The 22,303-nt window shown below is 38.9% G+C and overlaps 1 protein-coding gene across 3 annotated transcripts in view; it reads left to right on the forward strand.

Moving 5' to 3' along the window:
* VGLL4 (vestigial like family member 4) overlaps nt 1-22,303 on the forward strand; it is a 153,228-nt gene that overhangs the window by 13,885 nt on the left and 117,040 nt on the right. For all 3 annotated transcript variants that reach the window (XM_045812286.2, XM_045812287.2, XM_087866775.1), the window contains exon 2: nt 477-553. In XM_045812286.2, coding sequence (XP_045668242.1) covers nt 490-553 — 64 coding nt within the window. In that variant the 5' untranslated portion in view covers nt 477-489. The remainder of the gene's footprint in view (nt 1-476; nt 554-22,303) is intronic.

The following is a 22,303-nucleotide window of genomic DNA, read 5'->3' on the forward strand; positions in this document are numbered from 1 at the left end:
GGTGAATGAACAGAGCGGCCCAATCTTAGTAATTTTTGTTAAAACTAGTAAACCAACAACAACCACCACCACAACAGAACTCTCAGACTGGTGGTAATGCTGTGTTCATAGAGCAGCCTTTGTTCCCAGACTGTTTTTTACTAGGTATGTCTGTATGGGCACGTATTATACACGCACATAAACATTTATAAGCGCAAATAACATGGGCATGAATATTCACAATATCCCTTCTTTTAGCTCTAAAACTAGCTGCTTCCTGGAATCAGCAAGGTTTAGCTTAGTAGACAGAGTGGAATTTAACCCTTTGCTCTGTCCGTGCCTGAACCAAATCCACTGGATTTCTTCACAGACTGGGAAGAATGTCATCCTCCAAATTGTGATTTGCCTGTGGTGGGGGACTCCTTCTAATTGTTAACTACCAGAATTCTAAAGGGGTCCTTTGCATTCTTTTTAAATTCTCTTTTCTCCTTTTCTAGGCTCCAGCCAGGCATGGAGACACCATTGGATGTTCTGTCAAGGGCAGCGTCCTTGGTGCACGCTGATGATGAAAAACGTAAGTCGGAAACCGGTTTTAAAGTGCTTTTTACCTGTGGCCTCTTGTCTCCCACATTATCATAGACTGCTGTGTTTCTTCGCATGGTTTTATGGTTATATGCCGTTCCTTTTGGTGGTTTTCCTCAGAGATAACAGCTTAGTAGCCTCATTTTTGTTTTCAAATGCTAGAACATGTAAGTCTTTCAGATGTCATCTTTGGATGCGGGAGCTCCAAGGGTTAACTCGAGAAGTCTTGTCGTTTTTTGGCTTCCCGGCTCTTGAATGGAGATAGTCCTTAAGTGTCTCTGGAAATTTAGATAAATATGTGTTGCTTGACAGACCAATTGACCAGGAAAGAATTAGAGGTGGAAAAAATCAGGATCATTCCCGTCATAGGTAATATGCAGTGCATATAATGGAAAACAGTCTTGAAAATTCCATTTGCATGGGTGAGAAAGAGCAAATATTGGGGGACAGATGAAAGGAAAGAGAACATGACATTTCCTCCACAAGATAACTCTACAATGTGTTAAAGTGGTTTTCCTGCTCATTCTAAGGTATATTTGTTTTTAAACGTTCTTGTTCAAAGTTAAAACTGCTTTCTGAACAATAGTTTCGAGAAAGGCTATTTTATGTGGGGACGAAGTTAAGTGTTCTTTTTCTAAGCACTACAATGCTAATAGCAAAGAAAATATCTAAGGTTGAGCTTTTATACATTATAAGTTCTTAAAGATGAACTACTTTCCAGTTTAGTGCTTAATGAATTGGCAGAGGCTGGAAGGTGCATGTCCCTAAAATATGAGCTCTGCCTTTTTACTAGCCAAGACACTCGTTTCTCTAAGCCTCGGTTTCCTCGTTACTAACAAGAAATAGCAACACTTTAGAAGGTATTTGTGAGGATTCAGTGAGCTATTGTATAGATGGTACTTAGCTCTCAGCTCCTGATGGCGACTGCCATGCTCTGTTCTCTCTTGGCACCTCGTTGGCTTCTGGTAGGACTTATTCTAGTCTCTGTGTTATCAGTGTGTCTCTATCTTCCCACCCTCTCCTACTACCAACCCTCATGCAAGGTTATCTTTAGACTAGTGATTGGATGAGATAACAATTAGAGGGGTTTTTTGTTTGTTTTTTTCAACCTCTTACATAATTTACATTTACTTAGCTTTTGATTGTTGGGAGGATATAACTACCCTTTGGTGTGGTATAATTATCCCTTGCGAAGGAAATTGAAACTCCGGGATGTTAAGTGTCATTCCCAAGGACACCAAGCTAAGGAGAGGCAGCTCAGGTGGTAGGTTTTTATCTAACCCACAAAAAACTCCTTGAAGCCTCTAAGATTGCAATACGTGTTATTGACTTGAATACCTAGTTACAAGCTTCATTAAGTATGAATATAGTTAATTTAGAAGTTTTTATACTTTATAAGCCAGTATTTTGAATTTGTTTTATGATGCCCACGTTTGGTTAAGATTAGTAAAACAAACTAGTGTTTCTACAAATAAAAAAATAGAACTAACTACCTCGGGACGGCCCTTTGTGTCTTGGGGATAGAGAGTAAAAGTTTCTTCTCTTTTTGTGCTACTCTCTCCGGTTCAGCCCTGGAGCCCAGCTTCAGGGTCACCGTGTTCAGGCTGGAGACCAGTTCAGTGAGCAGTGATTGGACCCTTGTGTATGAGGGGCATACATAGCTGAACAAGGGACACACACTGCCTTTATGGAGCTTATGAACTTAACTCTTGCGGCTGTAAAATGTATACTAGGAGAAGACTGGGCATACTTGGTGATAGAAACAATGATAATTTCAAGGGAGAGAGGAATTCTTATTTTCCTCGTTTAACACAGCCGTAAGTGATTTGCAGAGTAACATCCATGCATATGCAAGGTAGAACGGTCACAGAGTAGACTTTATTCTGGAATATTCTTTGGACTCTGGTGATTCCAATTGGTTTAGGAATGGGCTGGCATGATTCTGGAATCCCTCTGGAATGATTTCAGTTTCTCGGGATCATTTTTATATTTAAAGAAGAGGAAAAAAGTCCAAAGATGTCTATAATCATCATTATTGACCTGTAGGCAACATTTCTGAGAAACTTTCTTACTGTGGTGTGCTTTGCGTCACCACCCACAAGAGCACAGAGCTCAAAAACCAGGGACCCATTGTATTTTTTGTTATCTAGTAATGTAAGTATGTGAAAATTTTTGCAGCTTATTGGCAAAGTTGAGCATTAAGTTCAGAGTCTTCCAGTACGTTTCTTAAGACCTCCTTGGGCTTGTTCAGCGTGAATCAGCTTTCTCTGCCCTAGATTAATTCTATTTTATCTTTTGTTCTAAATTGCTCTTACACTTAGCATTCTCCTCAACACTTTAAAAAAGTCTTGTGTATGTAATCTGATTGGGGTGTCTTATTACCAACAGAAAATGTTCTACTACTTGAGATCAGTTTCCCGACTCATGTAGGTGAGACCTAAATGATTGTCTTCTCTTTGGCTCACAGAGAACCGAAAACTCAGGCATTTTTGAAGCTGTTATTGTTTGAGCGTTTCGAAGAGAACAGTGCCTATTAGGACTTGAGTCCATAATACCTGATAGCCTTAAGGCTTCATTATGTTTACTAGCAGAGAGTAAAAGAAATATCTCAGTGGTACACTCTAGAGCTGAAGTCAATAGTGAAATGGTGGTTTTGTAGTAACATAATAGTCATTTATCTGGATGGCCTAGAAGGAATACATTTACTTAAAATAATCATTCCACTGCTCATGAGACATTCATTTCATCAGCACCCAGAGTAGTCCTGGAAGGTACTTAATGGAAATACAACGTGAGATTGCCCGTTTTCCGTGTGCTGGAGGAATCTCTCCTTTCAGTCGTGACTAATGCTGGTGCTGGGAAGACCCCAACCTTTTGCCAGGTCTGGTTTTTAGTAGTCAAAATCGAACAAAATTTGAGGGCTGGACACTTAAGATACCGAGGTTTATTAGAACAATACTTTGTTGCATCTTTAACGCGATTCTTCTTTTTATTGTGATGTTTACAAAATAGTTCTGGTAGTTTTGTTTGTGTAGCTTCTGATGATAAGATCTTCTTGTGTCTGCTGACTTCTTCACTTAGATAAAATAATTTTAAGAAATGTCTAGTTTTGGTTTTGAGGATTTTGGTAGAGGGGATAGGCCTCTTCAGTCCGCTCTGATGAGCATGCCTGTGATCAGAAAGAGCGGGATAAGGTCGGTGTGACTGATGTGGAGAGAACAGGAAGAGAAGGCAGCCTTGGCAGGCTTGCTGCTGTGCCCACCAGCTTCTAGAAATTCACGAACTCCTCATTTGTGGAAGGTCACTGAAAGTTGACCAGTTGATCCTAAATTACTGTCATCCTTCCAAGTAAAGCACTGTCAGGAGTGGAAGGTTTTCTTTTTGGGGGATACTGATGCCCCAGGTGCATGGGATGTTTTCATGTATGTAGGTCGTGGTCTATTTTGCCTTGAAAGAAGAAGCCTGCCTGATTAATTATGACATAATGATTGATTGCACTCACGTTCTGTTTTATCAGATAAACGTCCTTCCTGCAGGATCGTGCCCAGCCTTGCACCAGCGGGGTCACCTGGTTGCTGTGTACAGGTTATGGGTGCTTTAGCCACCACGTTGCTTTGAGCAGATGGGCTGGATCTGCTCCTGATCTGTTCCTTTCTTCCTCTCCTCTTACTCTCTTGTCTTTCCTCTCAGCATCTGTTAGGGCACAGAGTAAAAAAGTATTTATATTGGGACCCTTGTATTGATATATTGACATAAATGGTACACAAGCTGCATGAAATGAAAATTACCCTAACTTGACATGGTGCTATGCCTGTTTTGTTCTTTCTGTTTTACTTTATTTACATGACAGTTGGGTCATGACTCATTAAATAGACTTTAGGATCCACTGATGAATTAGGACCTGCGCTTGAAAAAACATGATTTGGTTTATATCTCCTTTGTTGGATAAACTTGCTGCTGGCTCCTCCCTTTGGGTACTGGGAAGACTTGACTAACACATGGGTCATGAAAATATCATGAGCATGTCTGAATACTCTGGTATTCAGACATTCTGGAATATATTGGTGACTAGACAGAAATGACATCATCATATTCTCTTTCAAGAGTATTAGGGGACTTGGCACACCAGTTTGTGAGCAAACGTGACTACTCTATTAAAGGCAGTTCCTCCCTCTCTCAGCCTCTATTGTTCCCAAATTTTAGAGAGGTACTCAAGAAAATGGTCATTCCCCTTTAGTTAAAAGTTATTTAGCTCTATCTTGTTCCCTAAACTGCGATTGCCTAGCCGACATCCATTGAGAGGATGCCCATCTGATCATCTGTAGCCTAATCTGATGGCTTTGATCATTGCATTAGTGATTTTTATCCTTCATATCTTAAAACACCCAAGAGGGATACCATGCATTTCCATCCATGACAGTGGCTCACTGTGGCAGTGATTCCCAAAGAGAGGAGGAAGGGGAGTTTGTAAGCATTCTGAAAAATGCCTTACCAGGTGATTCTGTTGTCGGATCCCTTCTCGCAGCTGAGTTAATGGTCTAGTAGTACTCTGGAGAGGGAATTCTGGATCTGGATCTTTAAGGGGGAATTCTGGGAGGGGCTAGATCCTCCCAAGTTTGAGGTGCTCTGATACCTTGGCTTTCGTATATCCTTTAATCAAATCACCAGTGGTTTATATTTTGTCCCATTTCCTCTATCACTGTCTCTCTCATATATATGTGCATCTGTTTGTATATACATCGATGTATATATACGCAGATTATTTTTCCTGAAACACTTGAGAGTAGGAGATATCATGCCTCTTTACTCCTAAGTACTTTAGTTATGTATTTCCTACAAATGAGAACATTCTCTTGCATAATCACAATATGGTTATCTTTATTAAAATGTTACTTAAATGTATATAAGCGTAAAACTAGGCATAAAATCTTTATGCATATAGTTCTTTTGCAATTTCATAACCAGAATACGAATATATAATTAAATATAGCCATAAAAGTTAGCCGTGATGCAATAGATAGTAATCTGCTCCAACTAAAGCCTGTTCCTCTAGTGTGGTCCTGTTCCGTGCTGACTTTGGTTCTTCAATGTCAGGGTGCCTGTACTGCTATGTGTCCTTTGACACAGTTTCTTCCCCACATTTATCTTTGCAAATTCTTATAAAATACTTCATCGTACAGATGGTGGTGACGTAAGTTGGCTTTCTCTTAGTGCAAATGTTTAAATTTCATATTAGGCTTATTTCTGTCCTTTTCTCATTAGACCAGGAAGAAATGCAAACAGATCTTTGAAATCATGTGCCAATACCTGGTTGTATAATAAATGTCTGATTTTTTTTCCACCCCCAGATTTTCTTTTTATAAAGTAAACTCCACGCCCAACAGGGGGCTCAAACTCACGACTTGGAAAACAAGAGTTGCATGCTCTCCTGACTGAGCCAGTCAGCTGACTCTGCTTATATCAGGTTTTTAAAAAGATTCTCATTGAAATAACAACACAAGTAAAAACTCTTCACAGACTTCCAAGCTTTGTCTGTGGGCCTCAGTGTAATCACTGTACTATCTCATTTAGTTCTCACAAAAACCCTATTAAGTAGCTATTATAATTAGTTCCATTTTATAGATAAGGGAACTGAGGCTTACAGAGTTTAAATAATTTGGATACTAATTATAGTAATTTATTATACTAATAAATAAGAATCCTTAGCTGGTAGTGGCAGTGCTGAGATTTGAACTCAGGCAGACTGACTCCGAAGCCTAAGCCCTTAATTTGTCTGCTGTATGTCTTCCAGAGAGAGGGCACTGAAGACTGGACTGCTGAATGAATGAATGCATATATACATACATACATACGTACGAAACTTCTGTATATTCTACCTTCAGTAATAAGTTAGCTAAGAGGTTTTTCTTTGGAACATGTTTCCCAACCAGTGAAATAGCATTTCATGAGTATTAAGTAGCTGTAATCAGCCAAATGTTAGGAGGGGTGGTGGCACATATTCAAGAGCCTCAGGGGCTCTGCCATGTGTGTCCATGGCTCAGACGCTCACAGCCACAGAACTCTTTATATGGAGCCTTCTTTTCCAGTAAATATCTTTCAGTCAAGACGCTCTGATGGGTATGGGCGGCCTCACGAAGTAACGATCCCTTATTGCCAAAGTGTTCAAGTTGAGACGAGATAACCACTGTTCAGAGTCGTTGTAGGGGAGCTTTGGCAGTGGGTGGGTGGCCACACGTGCTGACCTAAGACTCTGTGCGCCTGTTAGACGCTAGACTTGGTCAAGGCAAGGATTCTGTTCTGTACCACTTTGTATTCGAAGCATGTGCTGTTTGATGCATATGGTTGGCATTTAATAAACATCTGTTGGTAATAAAGTAACCGCTATAGTGAAAGGCTCATCTCTAAGAAATTAATTTAACACTAGCAAAAATGACTCATTATAATGATCACTATTACTACTAATAATGTACAAATTGAACGGAGTACTATATTCCACTTGATAATAATTAATAGTTGGTGAAACATTTTCATTCGATGGTCATTAACAGGAACTTTTGCAGTAGGCTGAGTGGAAGTGGCAGAAAAAAAAATTAAACTTGAAAAAGTTCGATGCCTAATTCAAGATTAAAGTGTTAAAAAAAAAAAAAAGCTCAAACTGTGTCCCTTCTCTCGGTGCCTTCATGTGTGGTCACATGCCGTGATTGCCAAAGGAGCCTTACTAACCGAGTGTCACCTGTGGCTGGGGAGTGTGGCGGACTCCAGGGGAGGGAGGCATGAGGCCTTGGGGGAGCTTGCCTCTTCCTCCGACTCCCATGTTCCCAAGCCTCCTTTGGATTTTCGAAATAAGGACTGAATTTACTGCCCTTTCTAAAGGTTGGAGTCACTAATAATATGCTTTGTGCTTTCAATTATTTCCCCTTTTGTGAACAATGGCATTGAAAATGTCATGTCCCAGAAGTTTATTTTTACTTTTAAAAAGTTCATAAAACGCGCAGTGGGAGAGGATTTATGTACTAACTGAAGACACTCTAGGTGTGGTCAGCTGCTTTAATCAGAGTGTGCCTCCCGGGGTAGGCACCTGGCATACAATCAGAAGGGCTCCCCTCCAGAGACAGCTACTACAAATGTCTCTGCTATTTTTGTACTTTTATATCAGCTCTAATTAGCATAATAAATGTTAGAAATGGATCTCCACTCGTGAAAATAATGGCTTGTTAATTAGCATAATGGACGTGGGAAATAGATTCTTCCACACAATAGCTCTTTAGCCACTTGAGGGTGGTGTATTGTGTTTCCTTTAAACCAGTATTTCTCAGTCTTTAGAAATCCGTGCTTTCCTTTAATACACATAAAAATGTAATGAGCTATTTTAATGTCGTTTGTAATTCAATTTAAAATGTCAGACTCAAGAATCCTGGGAGGAAGTACTTACTTTTTCATTTGATGCCCATCTTCCTCAGTGTCCCTTTTGCTTCCCAGCGTGTTCCCTCTTTCCCCGAGTGGGATCTTTTCCACACGTCCCCAGCACCTGCAGCCGTTCTCTGTGGAATAGGCCTTCTAAACTCACCGCTGGGAGTCACCATCTCCTCTGCCACCTCTGGCTCCTCCATGACCCTCTTATAATAGGTACATTCAGATGGAAACAATGATTTTTGTGTGTGGTCTGGGTATAGTGTGCCTGGTACTGCCACCGGCTTTGATCTGGAGTTCTTTGGGATGGAGGGACAGAGGGAGTGGGGGTGGGGGGACTGGTGCCAGTGCTGGAAGCAGCCATGTGTAAGACTGTAGGGAGCAGGGGAATCCTGAGAACACAGGGCTCTTTACCCCTTTTCAGGAGGCAGCCACCCAGCTCTAGTCACTGTCACGTCAGAGCTGGCTGGTGGGAGCCGGCTATGCACAGCTCAGCTCAGGACATCATGCTGAGAACTTGCAGTGGGAGTATTTACACTGCAGCCAAAGCTGCAGATTGGGGCTTGTTTGGTCTTTCCTCCCAGCAGAGCCAATTGTTCACCAGCCCACATGGGCTCCCCGTGACTCCTTTTACCTGGGAATATGTGGCTGGATTTGTAAATTTTCTGATTCTTCAAGGCCAGCTGAATCCTGGCTTTTTATGTAAAATGTGTAGATTTTTAAAATTCCATGTGAAACCGTCATTTCCTTGCCAAGATCAGACCTGTGAGTATGTAGTATGTGCTTTCTGGTCTAGTTTCAATACTTCTATTAACATAGCCTAAAATAATAGTAGATTTTTTTAAAAAAGCAATCTACATCAGCTTCTCAACTCTTCTCATTGTACTTGTGAATTACTATAGCAATTCTTTAAAAGCTGAAAACAGTGGTATTCACTGTTGAACCACTTCCTGGTATCTCTCAGTAACTTAATATGGAATGCATATGTGTGTATATTCAGATTTTCTGTTAAAAGACGGAGGCCGCATCTTTGCTTCACCCTGTTTCGCTTTCTTAGAGATTTATGTCACACGCTTATGAAATACTTATTGACTTGATACTGGCTGTGGGTGTCATTTGCAAAAGCAATACGTTTGGGTTTACACTTTTGGGAAATAGCATCAACTTTGAAAGATCAGCCTGTTACATCCTTAGTGGTTTTAGATTTATTGTAACTGCCTTTTTATTGGACCAACCTCTTGATTCCTTATAAATGAATTGAATCAATCTTTCCATTTGAAATCTGGGGAAGTTCCCATTTTCTTCTCTAGGACAACCTTTCTCACAAACTTTGTATATGTTTTTTTTTCTCCCTTGGAAAAATATTGCTTAAATGTCACTTCTTTCATGGAACCTGCCATGTTTAACTGGATTGTAGTCACTTTTTAAATGAACTTGACAAAGCAGAAATCTGTTTTGTTCACTGGTAAGCAAGGGTTGAGAAGAATGATTTTTCTTTTCCTTAGCAAAGTGCTAGTTGGGGTGCTTAAATAAAAGTTTAAATTACAAAGGAATATTTCATTTAGGAACTCAGGAGGACAAACTGGATTTTGGGGTTAAAATGGCAACCTGAACACATGCCTTTAGCTCCCCTCTTAATACAAATTCTTTAAAATAACAAAATACAGACATTTAAAAAAAAATCTGTTACACTGTTAGAAAACCAGAAAAGGTGCCTACCTTTAGTAGACCAAATTAGGAAGAATTCGTGGAAAACTGAAAACAGATGGGATTATTGACAAAAGGAAATAAAAACAAAAATAAAAAATCATAACCCAAAACACAGGTGCAGAAGGAAATGGATTAAAAGCAGAGTTTACAGTGACTAACTGCTACTGACAGGAAGGGGCCCCAGAGCCAAATTCAGGAAACTCAAGTGCTGCATTTATGACAATGACCCTCTGGCAAAGAACTGGGAACTGGGCTCTGAAGAAAGTGAACACTCTGTCTTGGGAGGATTCCTCCAGTGGGTGTAGGGATCTGAGAGGAGCAGAGTCGAGCTTAAGATCAGCGTGGGCACCCCCCACAAAAAGCAGGGTGGGCAAGGCAATGTAAGCTTTCCTGTAGGCGGTGTCTACAAAAATCCTTCACCACTGGAGGAAAGACTTTATTTCTGCAGGCTTGTGTGTGTCTCCCGGCCTGCTGTCTTGCCGTTTCCCATGCATACACCCTAAAGCACGTCCAGGTCACTGGACACCCCTTCTACTCTTAAATGGAGCCTGCAGTTGCCCCTCCCCAAGGAGAGGCCCGACGCTAGCTCGCCAGGAGACATGCATTAGCTGCCCTCGTTGATCGTTGATCGACCTTGTCTTTTCTCCTGAAGTATGAATGAATATCAAAGGATCATCCCACGTTCAAGGAAAACAAATAGGATGAAAGAAAGACCCAGAGTAAGCAGACTTCGGGGAATATAGGACAAGCTAAAAACATGTTGGTTGGTATCTACAAAAAGATTTGAGGTGTGAATATGTTAGATGATAGCCTGCTATGAAAAACTATTTCTGCAGTGAAGTTCATGGATATTTAAAATAGGGTTATTGAACTTAAAAGATTAAATACATCAGCTTGAGAATCGGGTGGATATGATTAAAGACAAATTTAGTGATCTGTAAGGTAGGCAGTAAGATTTTGCAGAATATCACAAGGAACTTAGGGAGTACTAGAGACCTAAAACATCCATCAGATGGAAGTTCTGGTAGGATGACGCCACAAAAGTGCAGAAAAGATGCATTTATTAGAAAAATTGGAAATTAATGGGCCCAGTGAACAACCAAAAAAATAATAGTAATAGTAGTAGTAATAATAACACCGAAGTAGAAAGAAAAGAATTGATCTCTGCTTTTATTTTTATAAATAAAAATGAAATTCAGTAAACCTATATGATAAAACAACTATTTTTTTTAACAGGCCAATAAATTACATAAATCTTTGGTGAATTTGATTAGGGAAAAGAGAATATATGCAATTATAGAACATTAGAGATGACAAAAGGCATTATAATGAGTGTAGTTGAGAGTATTAGTCAAATACATATACACATAAAACAGACAATGAAAAACGTAGGTGAAATGGATGATTTTATTTGAATCACAGAGAGGCAGAAAACCTGAACTGGTCAGTGGTAATAGGAAAAATTGAAGAGGTAGTCAGGGATTTGAGGCCCAGATGATTTTATAAGTGAATTTTATCAAACCTTCAAGAAACAAATCTCCCTATAACACTTTTCTAGTGTGTAGAGCACTTTCTAACTCCACCTGTAAGGGCAGTATAACGATGGTGCCAAAAGTGGACAAGGAAGGCACAAAGCATATGTGTATAAATCAGTTTCCCTTCTAACACAGATATGAAGACCCTAAATTAAATATTTAAAAAGTTCGATCTAGCAGTGTGTTCAAAGAGTAACATTCTATATGTCCAAATAAGTTGTTTGCGTCACAGACATGCAAGGATACGTCAGTAACAGGAACTCTTACAATGTAATCAATTATTTGTATTACTTTAGTAGATTAAAAGAAGAAAAACCCATGTAATGTACATGACAGAAATTCAAAAAGTATTTGATGAAATTCAGCATCAGTATATGATAAAAACTTAGCATAATATGAATCAAAAGAAACTTTCTTACATGGATAGAAGTTATCCCCTAGAAACCTATGATCAATATGTTTAATGATGAAAGAGTTTAAGTCAGGAGCAAGACACCTCAAATAGCATTGAACTTGAGGTTCTAACTCATGGATTTTTTTTCAGCTTTTTTTTCCAGTTTTTATTTTTATTTTAGCTCCAATATAGTTAATATACAGTGTTATATTAGTTTCAGGTGTACAATACAGTGATTCAGCAATTCTGTGTATTACTCAGTGCCTATCATAAGTGTGCTCTCAGTCCCCTTTCACCCCCCCCCCCCCACCTCCCTTCTGGTAGCCAGCCATCAGTTTGTTCTCTGTAGTTAAGTCTTTTTGGTTTGTCTCTCTCATTTATTTTGTTTCTTAAATTCCATATACAAGCAAAAATCATATGGGTGTCTTTCTCTGACTTATTTTGCTTAGCATTATACTCTCTGGCTTCATCTGTGTTGTTGCAAATGGCAAGGTTTCATTCTTTTTTTATGGCTGAATAATATTCTGTCACCCCCCCCACACACACCCTACGTCCTCTTTATCCATTTATCTATCGATGGACAGTGGGCTGCTTCCATATTTGCTATCGTAATTAATGCTGCAGCAAACATAGGTATGCATGTATCCCTTTGAATTAGTTTTTTTTTGTATTTTTTTGGGTGAATACCCAGTAGTGTGACCACTGGATCATAGGGTAGTTCTATTTTTAATTTTTTGAGAAACCTCCATACCGTTTTCTGCAACAACAGTTTGCATTCCCGCCACCAGTGCACGAGGGTTCCTTTGTCTCCACATCTTCACCAACACTTGCTGTTTCTTGTGTTTTTTATTTTAGCATTATTGAAGCAGTATTCTGACCCATGTGAGGTGATATCTCATTGTAGTTTCGATTTACATTTCCTGATGACGAGTGATGTCGAATGCCTTTCCGTGTGTCTTTTGGCCATCTGGATGTCTTCTTTGAGAAATGTCTGTTCATGTCTTCTCCCCATTTTTTAATTGGATTATTTGTTTTTCTGGTGTAAATTCTTTATATATTTTGGATACTAACCCTTTATTGGATAATTTGCAAATATCTTCTCCCTTTAGTAGGTTGCTTTTTAGTTTTGGTGATTGTTTCTTTGCTGTGCAGTAGCTTTTTATTTTGATGAAGTCCCCGTTGTTTATTTTTGCTTTTATTTCCCTTGCTTCAGGAGTCATATCTAGAAAAATGTTGCTACGGCTGATGTCAGAGAAATTACTGCCTGTGCTCTTTTCTAGGATTTTAATGGTTTCAGGTCTTACATTTAGGCCTTTAATTCATTTTGAGTTTATTTTGTGTAGGGTGTAGGAAAGTGGTCCAGTTTCATTCTTTTGCAGGTAGCTGTTCAGTTTACCCAACAGCGTTTATTGAAGAGATTTTTTTCCCATTGCATATTCTTGCCTCTTTTGTTGAAGATTAATTGACCATATAATTGTGGGTTTATTTCTGGGTTTTCTGTTCTTTTTCATTGATCTGTGTGTCTGTTTTTGTGCCAGTACCATACTGTTTTGTTTACTACAGCTTTGTAATATAACTTGAAATCCGGGACTGTGATACTTTCAGTTTGTTTTTCTTTTTCAGGTTTGCTTTGGCTCTTTGGAGTCTTTTGTGATTCCATATACATTTTAGAATTGTTCTAGTTCTGTGAAAAATGCTGTTGGTATTTTGATAGGGATTGAATTCTAGCTAGTGAATTTTTAAAAACTGAAAGGTAAGGCAAAGCTTTAATTTTCAGATGTTTATAAATAGTCTACTAGAAAAATCATATTATAATGGGGAAAAAACTACTAGAACTAATAAAAGACTCAACTAATGTGGTAGTTATAAGAGGAGGATTTAAAAATCAATATTATCTGTATTCACTTGTAATAACCAGTTAGAAATTTTCCCTAAAAAAGTCTTATTCACATACCAACCATAGATATAAAATATTTAGGAAAATACCTAACAAGAAACATGTAAGACCTACATGAAGAAATCATAAAACTGTCGAATGACATGAAGATGATCTGAATAAAAGAACATTCCATATTCCTGAGTAGAAAGACTCAGTCACATAAAGATGTCAGTTACATTCATTTGATCTATGTAATCCTAATCAGATTCCATAATTCAGTATGATCCTAATCAGAGTATCAAATGTAATTTTTAAATTGATAAGCTGATTCTAAAGTTTATGTCAAAATTTTTTAAAAATAAAGGGTGAGGAAGGAAGGGATTTGCTATACGAGGCACTAAGAAACTCTATAAATTGTGTTACTATAAAGTCATTAAAATGCAGTAATATTGGCATTGGGATAACTAGAGCAGTATTTATTAAATTTTTTAAAACTGCAGTCCATAGCAACAAAATCATTTTACAGTCAAATCAAATTTCATGGGATAGATGGAGATAATGTGCAGGAAGTTTGGGGGGTGCTGTCAGGATTATCCCTGTGGGGGAAGGGAAGCACACGGGAGCAGAAGGAGAAGTTGGGTTCCTGCGAAGTCCTAGCAGGTCTTGCCACTGTAATCACCAGGCTGATTTCTGGTGAACTGAGCTTATAGCTGACCTCTGTGCAAACAGATGCTAATTTAGGATTACTGGGATGGTGAGGACCTTGATTATTCTCTCGTTCAACCTTCTTTCTAATGCATGGGTGCCCTCTGCCATATTCCTGATATTTAGCTCTCTGTCCTCTGCTTGAATGTAGGAGATGGAGAGGTTATTATGTAACCGCACTGTCAGTCTTGAACACTGGGAGGGGTTACAGCACTTATTATTATTTTTTAAGATTTTATTTATTTGAGAGAGAGGGAGAGAGGGCCAGTGCATGAGCAGGGGGAGGGGCAGAGGGAGAAGCAGACTCCCCGCTGAGCTCAACCCCAGGACCGGAGCCAAAGTGAGATGATTAAGGGACTGAGCCGCCCAGGCACCCCTAGAGCACTCTTATTATTGAGTGAGAATCTGCATCCCTGTAACTTTCTCTCTTTAGACACGCTTCTCCCAGCTACTCAAAATACCTCTTCCAATCCTTTAGAATTGTTCCAGTATCCACCCCTGGGAAAACTGAAAGAAGTTACCACATTTCCTTTAAGTTTCTTCTTTAATCCTATTGAAATGCCTCCTTTTCTCATCTATTTCATATATCATGTCCTTTATTTTTTTCCTCCAGATTTATTGAGATACAATTGACAAAACTCTGTATACGTAAGCCGTACAGCACGATAGTTTGATATACATATGCAGTGTACGTGATTACCACCGTCAAGTTCATTACTACATCTGTCACCTCACATTAGCAATTTTTTTGTGTGTAGGTGGAGTGAACACTTAAGATCTCCGTTAGCAGATTCCAAGTGTAGAATACAGTGTTTTCACCTGTAGTCACTGTGCTGTACATTCGATCCTCAGAACTTATTTATCTGTTAACTGGACGTTTGTGCCCTTTGACCAGCATCTCCCCATTTCGCCCCCCACCCCTGGCAATTAATTTTCTACTCTGTTTCTATGAGTTTGACTTTTTTAGGTTTCATGTGTAAGTGAGATTATACAATATTTGTCTATGGTTTATTTCACTTAGCATGTCCTCCTGATTCATCCATGTTGTCACGAATGGCAGGATTTTCTTCTTTTTGTGCGTGTGCGAATAATGCTCCACTGTATACATATTCACCCTACATTTTCTTTATCCAGTCATCCACTGATAGACACTTAGGTCGTTTCCCTATCTTGGCCGTTGTAAATAAGGCTGCGGTGAACATGGGAGGGCAGGTATGTCCTCCAGATACTGTTTTCATTTCCTTAGGGTATATACCCCGAAGTGGGATTGCTGGATCATACAGTAGTTCTATTTTTAATTTTTTGAGGAAACTCCATGCTGTTTTCCATAGAGGCTGTACCAATTTACATTCCTGGCAACAGTTATACAAGGGTTTCCTTTTCTCCATGTCCTTGCCCGTATTTGTTATCTTGTCTTTTTGATAAAAGTCATCCTAACACATGTGAAGTGATATTTCATTGTGGTTTTGATTTGCATTTCCCTGGTTATTAGTTGATGTTGAGCCCCTTTTCATGTATCTGTTGGCTATTTGTATATCTTCTTTGGAAAAATATTCAGATTCTTTGCCCATGTTTTGATCAGGTAATTTGCTTTTTGTTTTGTTTTGTTTTTGCTACTGAGTTGTATGAATTCCTCATATATTTTGAATGTCAGTGCCTTATCAGATATATAGTTTGCAATTTTTTCCCTATTCTATGGCCTTGCCTTTTCATTTTGTTGATTTTGCTTTCTCAGTGCAGAAGCCTTTTAGTTTGATGCAATTCTACTTGTTTATTTTTGCTTTTGTTTGTTGTGCTTTTGGTGTCATATCCAAAAAAATCATTGACAAGACTAATATCAAAGAGCCTTCCCCCTGTATTTTCTTTTAGGAGTTTTATGGTTTCAGTTTTTACATTTAAGTCTTTAATCCATTTTGAGTTGCTTTTTGTATATGGTATGACATAAGGATCCAGTTCATTCTTTTGCATGTGGATTCACAGTTTTCCCAATACTGTTTATTTTATTTTATTTAAAATTTTTAAAATTTAAATTCAATGTAATTAACATATAGGGTATTATTAGTTTCAGGGGTAGAATTCAGTGATTCATCAGTTGCATACAACACCCAGTGCTCATTACTTCAAGTGCCCTCCTTAACGCCCATCACCCAGTTACCCCATCCCTCACACATCTCCCCTCCAGTGACCCTGTTTGTTCCCTGTAGTTCAGAGTCTCTTATGGTTTGCCTCTCTCTCTGTTTTCCTCTTATTTTATTTTCCTTCCCCTCCCCTCTGTTCATCTGTTTTGTTTCTTAAATTCCACATATGGATGAAATTATATGGTATTTGTCTTTCTGTGACTGACTTATTTTGCTTAGCATAATTGATATACATATGCAGTGTGATTATTCACTTGTAATAACCAGTTAGAAATTATCCCTAAAAAAGTCTTATTCACATACCAACCATAGATATAAACTATTTAGGAAAATACCTAACAAGAAACATGTAAGACCTACACGAAGAAATCATAAAACTGTCGAATGACATGAAGATGATCTGAATAAAAGAAAATACCATTTTCTAGTTCCATCCACGTCGTTGCAAACGGCAAGATTTCATTCTTTTTGATGGTTGAGCAATATTCCACTGTGTATATATATACCACATATTCTTTATCCACTCATCTGTGGATGGACATTTGAGCTCTTTCCATGTTTTGGCAATTGTGGACATTGCTGCTATAAACATTGGGGTGCATGTGCCCCTTTGAATCATTGCATTTGTATCCTTTGGATAAATACCTAGTAGTGCATTTGCTGGGTCATAGGGTAGTTCTAGTTTTAACTTCTTGAGGAACCTCCATACTGTTTTCCAGAGTGGCTGCACCAGTTTGCATTCCCACTAAGAGTGTTAAGAGGGCTCTCCTTTCTCTGAATCCTCACCAACATCTGTTGTTTCCTGAGTTGTTAATTTTAGCCATTCTGAATGACAGGTGTGAGGTGGTATCTCATGGTGATTTTGATTTGTATTTACCGGATGCCCAGTGATCCAATGCCATTTATTGAAGAGACTATCCTTCCCCAGTCTGTATTCTTGGCATCCTTCTCATGGGTTAGTTGACTGTATATGTGTGGGTTTATTTCTGGATTCTCAATTGTGTTTCCTTGGCCTAGGTGTCTGTTTTTATGCAGTACCTTACTGTTTGGATTACTATAGCTTTCGAGTATAGTTTGAAATCAGGAAGTGTGATGCCTCCAGCTTTGTTCTTTCTCAATATTGTTTTGGCTATTCAGGGTCTTTTGTGGTTCCATACAAATTTTAGGATTTTTTTTTTTCTATGTCTGTGAGAAATGCCATTGGAATTTTGATAGATGTCGCATTGAATCTGTAGACTGCTTTGGATAGTACGGACATTTTAATAATAGTAATCTTCCAATCTGTGAGCAGGAGATGTCTTTCCATTTTTTTTTTTTTTTTTAAAGATTTTATTTACTTATTTAAATGAGAGAGACCACATGGGCGGGGGGAGGAGCAGAGGGAGAGGGACAAGCACACTCCATGCTCAGTGTGGAGCCTGATGCTGGGGCTCAATCTCAGGCCCCTGAGATCATGACCTGAGCTGAAATCGAGATTCAGATGCTTAACCGACTGAGCCTAGGCACTCCTCTTTCCATTTTTTTGTGTGTCATCAATTTCTTTCATTATTGTATTACAGTTTTTTGTGTACAGAACTTTCACCTCTTTGGTTAAATTACTAAATCCTTAGCATTATTAATTTTAGTCCAAGTTGTCTTTATTCTTTTTACATGTGGTTCAAACCAGGCCTTTGTCATAATACTCCCTTTTCCATACGTATGATCACTTATTATGCCATTTTTAAGACCTTTGTATCAGTTGCTCTCTCTGCCTGACATACTCTTCTCTCAAATCAGAATTGCTGGCTCCTTATTCATATTCAGTCCTCAGTATGGATGTGTCGCAGGGCCACAGTATAACTTTCGTGAGTCTGAGGCACTTTTGCCTTTGCAGGTGTCTTTTTTCATAAAAAAAGTAGTAACAATTGTATTTTATGACTGCATTGGCATAAAGATGAATATATTAGTATTACATATTAAAACATTCCCTTTAGCCTAAATGTTCACATTTTCTTCTGACTTTGAAACAAACCATTTTCATGGGCCCCCTAAAATATTACAGGCTCTAGGCACTGTGCCCTCCTTAGGGCAATGTCATGCTCTGTTGCATGATATTATGGTATGTATTATATTTACTGCTCTACTCTTAGTGTCTAGAGCAGAGCCAGGCTCATTAATGAAAGAAGAAAGAAAGATATACTGGGCTCCAAATAGAGAATTCTCTTCTGACTAAAGTACATGAGAATTGTATATTCCTAAAATGTTTAAACATTTGTTAAGTTTTTTTAAAAAAGATTTTTATTTATTTGAGAGAGAGAGAGCATAAGCACATGAGCAGGGGGAGGGGCAGAGGGAGAGGGAGAAGCAGACTTCCCACTGAGCAGGGAGCCCAACATAGGGGTCAGTACCAGGACCCCGAAATTATGACCTAAGCTGAAGGCAGATGCTTAACCCACTGAGCGAGCCACCTAGGCACCCTTAAGTAAACTTTTGATACATGGAATGAATCACTTACTGTTTTCTATTTTTGTTTTACATGTCGTTAGTTTATTATTTCCAAGTACGTATGAAGTTCTTGAGGGTAGGATTCTCTATTCTCAGCCCAGCACAATATAGAATTTATGAGTAGGTGCTCAGTTTTGGTTGCTTGGTTGAGAAAAAAAGAGAAGTTTAGAAGGAAAGCTAATTCTGGGGGAAAGATGACAAAACATTGTTGGTATCTGGTCAGATTATCATTTCTAGAAGTGTGCATTTGGAATTTATTCCAGAAAGAATAACAGTTGACTCCATGGGAAGGGATCATCGGTGAGGGAGAGAGAATCATAGCAGATAAGAGCAAGGCAGGTGAGCCCTGGAAAGGGTAAGGAAGGGGAGATGATGGAAGGGGTAGGGAAGGATGCTGCCATGTACCGAGCACCTGTTACAATGATGTGTGCATTTCTACATGCAGTCCTCACAGTAATTCCACCTGTCCATTCAGTAAATATTTATTGAATGCTTCTGGCATGTCAGATGCCGTGCTAAGTAATGACTTGGAGGTATCATCTGGTTTGGCAGAGATGAGGACTTTGTCATCTCATAGCCAGTTCATGGCAGAGTGGGAAATCAGACTTCACTGACTTCATAGTGCATATCCTTTCCAGTATTCTCTTTTGGCACAGGCGAACATTAAATTGACTATTGGGAGTTAATCATGCACATTTTATTTAGAATTTTATTAAGGGAGTTGGCGTAAGTGCTGTCCATGAGGAAAAAGTAGTACCCACCAAAGCAGCCAGCGGCGTCTTCCCACTATCCTTCCCACTACCCTTCTGGATTCAATCCTAGTATATTCTGGGACCCTATATTTTAGTGTAGTCTGCCTTGTATTCAAACTTGTTATTTGTCAGTCTGTCTCTCCCACACATTTTGATATCACAGAGTATCTTTGGATAGTACTTTAAGCAAAATAATTATTTAAAATTGAATATTCTTATTTCACTTGGTAGGTATGAATTCGGTAGTGTGTTGGGATATTTGATTATCATACTGCTGTGGAAACTAGCACATGGTTGTAATAATAGGGAATATTTAAAAACGCAGTGGCTTTTCTTAGGAACATCTCTTGGCTATGATTTTCAAAAAATGAATATTACTTGTTTTGTGGAAACGTTACAATGTAAACAACTAGGGAGAACATTATAAGGGGCCCTCTTGTGGTTTCAGTTGGATTAGGATGGGATGTTGAGGGTCACAGCTAAACAAAAGCCAGTTTAAAAGGGAAGCAACATCGTGACCAGGAATGGCAAACCTGCTGGAAGGTAATTAGTATGTAGGTCAGAATTAATGCTATGTTATCTCTGGAGTAAAAAAATACCATGGTAGTAAGAATTTAGATATGGGTCAGAGGTATTTTATTTGGTGTGAATCTTTAGGGATTCTGTTCTTGAGACCTGAGCTCTGAGAACAGTAGCTTTCATTAAAGGTGAGCTATGATATTATTAATTTATATATATATTTCTTTATTTTTTAAAATATTTTATTTATTTGAGAGCGAGAGCATGTGTGTGCACACATGAACGAGAGCATGAGTCGGGGAGGGGTAGAGGAAGAGGCAGAGGGAGAAGCAGTCCCCTTGCTGAGCAGGGAGGAGCCCGATGCAGGGTGACCCCAGGACCCTGGGATCATGACCTGAGCCAATGGCAGATGCTTCACCCACTGAGCCACCCAGGTACCCCTTCTATTGATTATTTTTAAAACTTCTATCATTATTTTAATTTTCTGGAGCTCTTTTTAAAAGTCACACCCTCTTTAACCAGTGCTATATCTCTCTGAGGCAATTGATACATTTAAAAAAAATTACTTCTTGCATGGTCTTTGGGTTGCTTGGGTTGCTTTTTTTGGTTTGATTTGGTCTCTTTCTTGCATATTAGTAGCTTTCCTCGAATATCTGTTTGTCTACTCATGATTAAGGTCAGGGAAGAAATGACTGAGTTCAATAAAAGGCAGAGGGAAGCTTGTACTCTGAGTCCCACATGAGATACCACCTTGCTCCTGTCAGAATGGTATTTATCAAAAAGGCAGGAAACAAGGAGTGCCGGCAAGGATGTGGAGAAAAGGGAACCACGGTGCCCTATTAATGGGAAGATAGACTGGCACAGCCACTCTGGAAAACAGCATGGAGGTTTCCCAAAAAATTAAAATTGAATTACCATATGATCCCACAATCCTCCTTCTGGATATTTATCTGAAGGAAACAAAAACAGGATATTAAAGAGATATATGCATTTGCATGTTCATGTAGCATTATTCACATTAGCTAAGACCTGGAAGCAACCTAAATGTCAACCAGTGCATGAATGGATAAAGAAAATGTGGTGTATGTGTATACAGTGGAATACTATTCAGCTATAAAAAGAAGGAACTCTTGCTATTTCCAACAGTATGGATGGACCTTGAGGGCATTATGCTAAGTTAAATAAGGCAGAGAAACACAAATATCATATGACCTCACTTATATGTGGAATCTTAAAAACACAGGAGCGCCTGGGTGGCTCAGTTGGTTAAGCGTCTGCCTTCAGCTCAGGTCGTGATCCTGGAGGGCTGGGATCGAGCTCCTCATTGGGCTTTCCGCTCAGCGGGGAGTCTGCTTCTCCCTCTGCTCCTCCCTGTCCCGCTGGTGTTCTCTCTCTCTCTCTCTTTCTCGCTTACTCTCTTTCTCTCAAGTAAAAAAAGTAAAAAATAAAAATAAAATAAACAAACTCATGGGTACAGAGAACAGAGTGGTGTTTGCCAGAGGCAGGGAGGGGGACAGTAGGTGAAATGAGTAAAGTGTGTGAAAAGGTACAGACTTCCAATTATAAAATAAGATAGTCCTGGGATGTAATGTATACAGACTGGTGACTATAGTTAACAATACTGTATTGTATTTTTTTTATAAAGATTTTATTTATTTATTTGACAGATATAGAGACAGCCAGTGAGAGAGGGAACACAAGCAGGGGGAGTGGGAGAGGAAGAAGCAGGCTCATAGCGGAGGAGCCTGATGTGGGGCTCGATCCCAGAACACCGGGATCACGCCCTGAGCCAAAGGCAGACGCTTAACCGCTGTGCCACCCAGGCGCCCCTGTATTGTATATTTGAATGTTGCTGAGCGTAGATGTTTAAAATTCTCATCAGAAGAAATTGTAACTCTGTGTGGTAATGGGTGTTAATTAGACCTATTGTGATCATTTCACAGTACATACAAATATTGTGTCATTATGTTGTACACCTGAAATTAACATAGTTACATGTCGATTGTATTTCAGTTAAAAATAAATAAATGTATTCAGAATCAGGGTAACTGAAGATCTCTTTAGAAAAAGCATAAAAACATAAGGAATACATTTGTTAACTTATTTTTAAGCCCTTAACTTTTGAAAGTTGGTATTATTAGTGGTAACAGAACTAGCCTTTAAGGCAATTAGAATAAGTGGTGTGTACACTGAGTTCACGGGTAAAAGCAGAATCT

This window comes from Ursus americanus, chromosome 14, assembly GCF_024610735.1.
Source record: "Ursus americanus isolate L20-20 chromosome 14, mUrsAme1.1.p, whole genome shotgun sequence".
In the NCBI taxonomy this organism is placed as follows: domain Eukaryota; kingdom Metazoa; phylum Chordata; class Mammalia; order Carnivora; family Ursidae; genus Ursus; species Ursus americanus.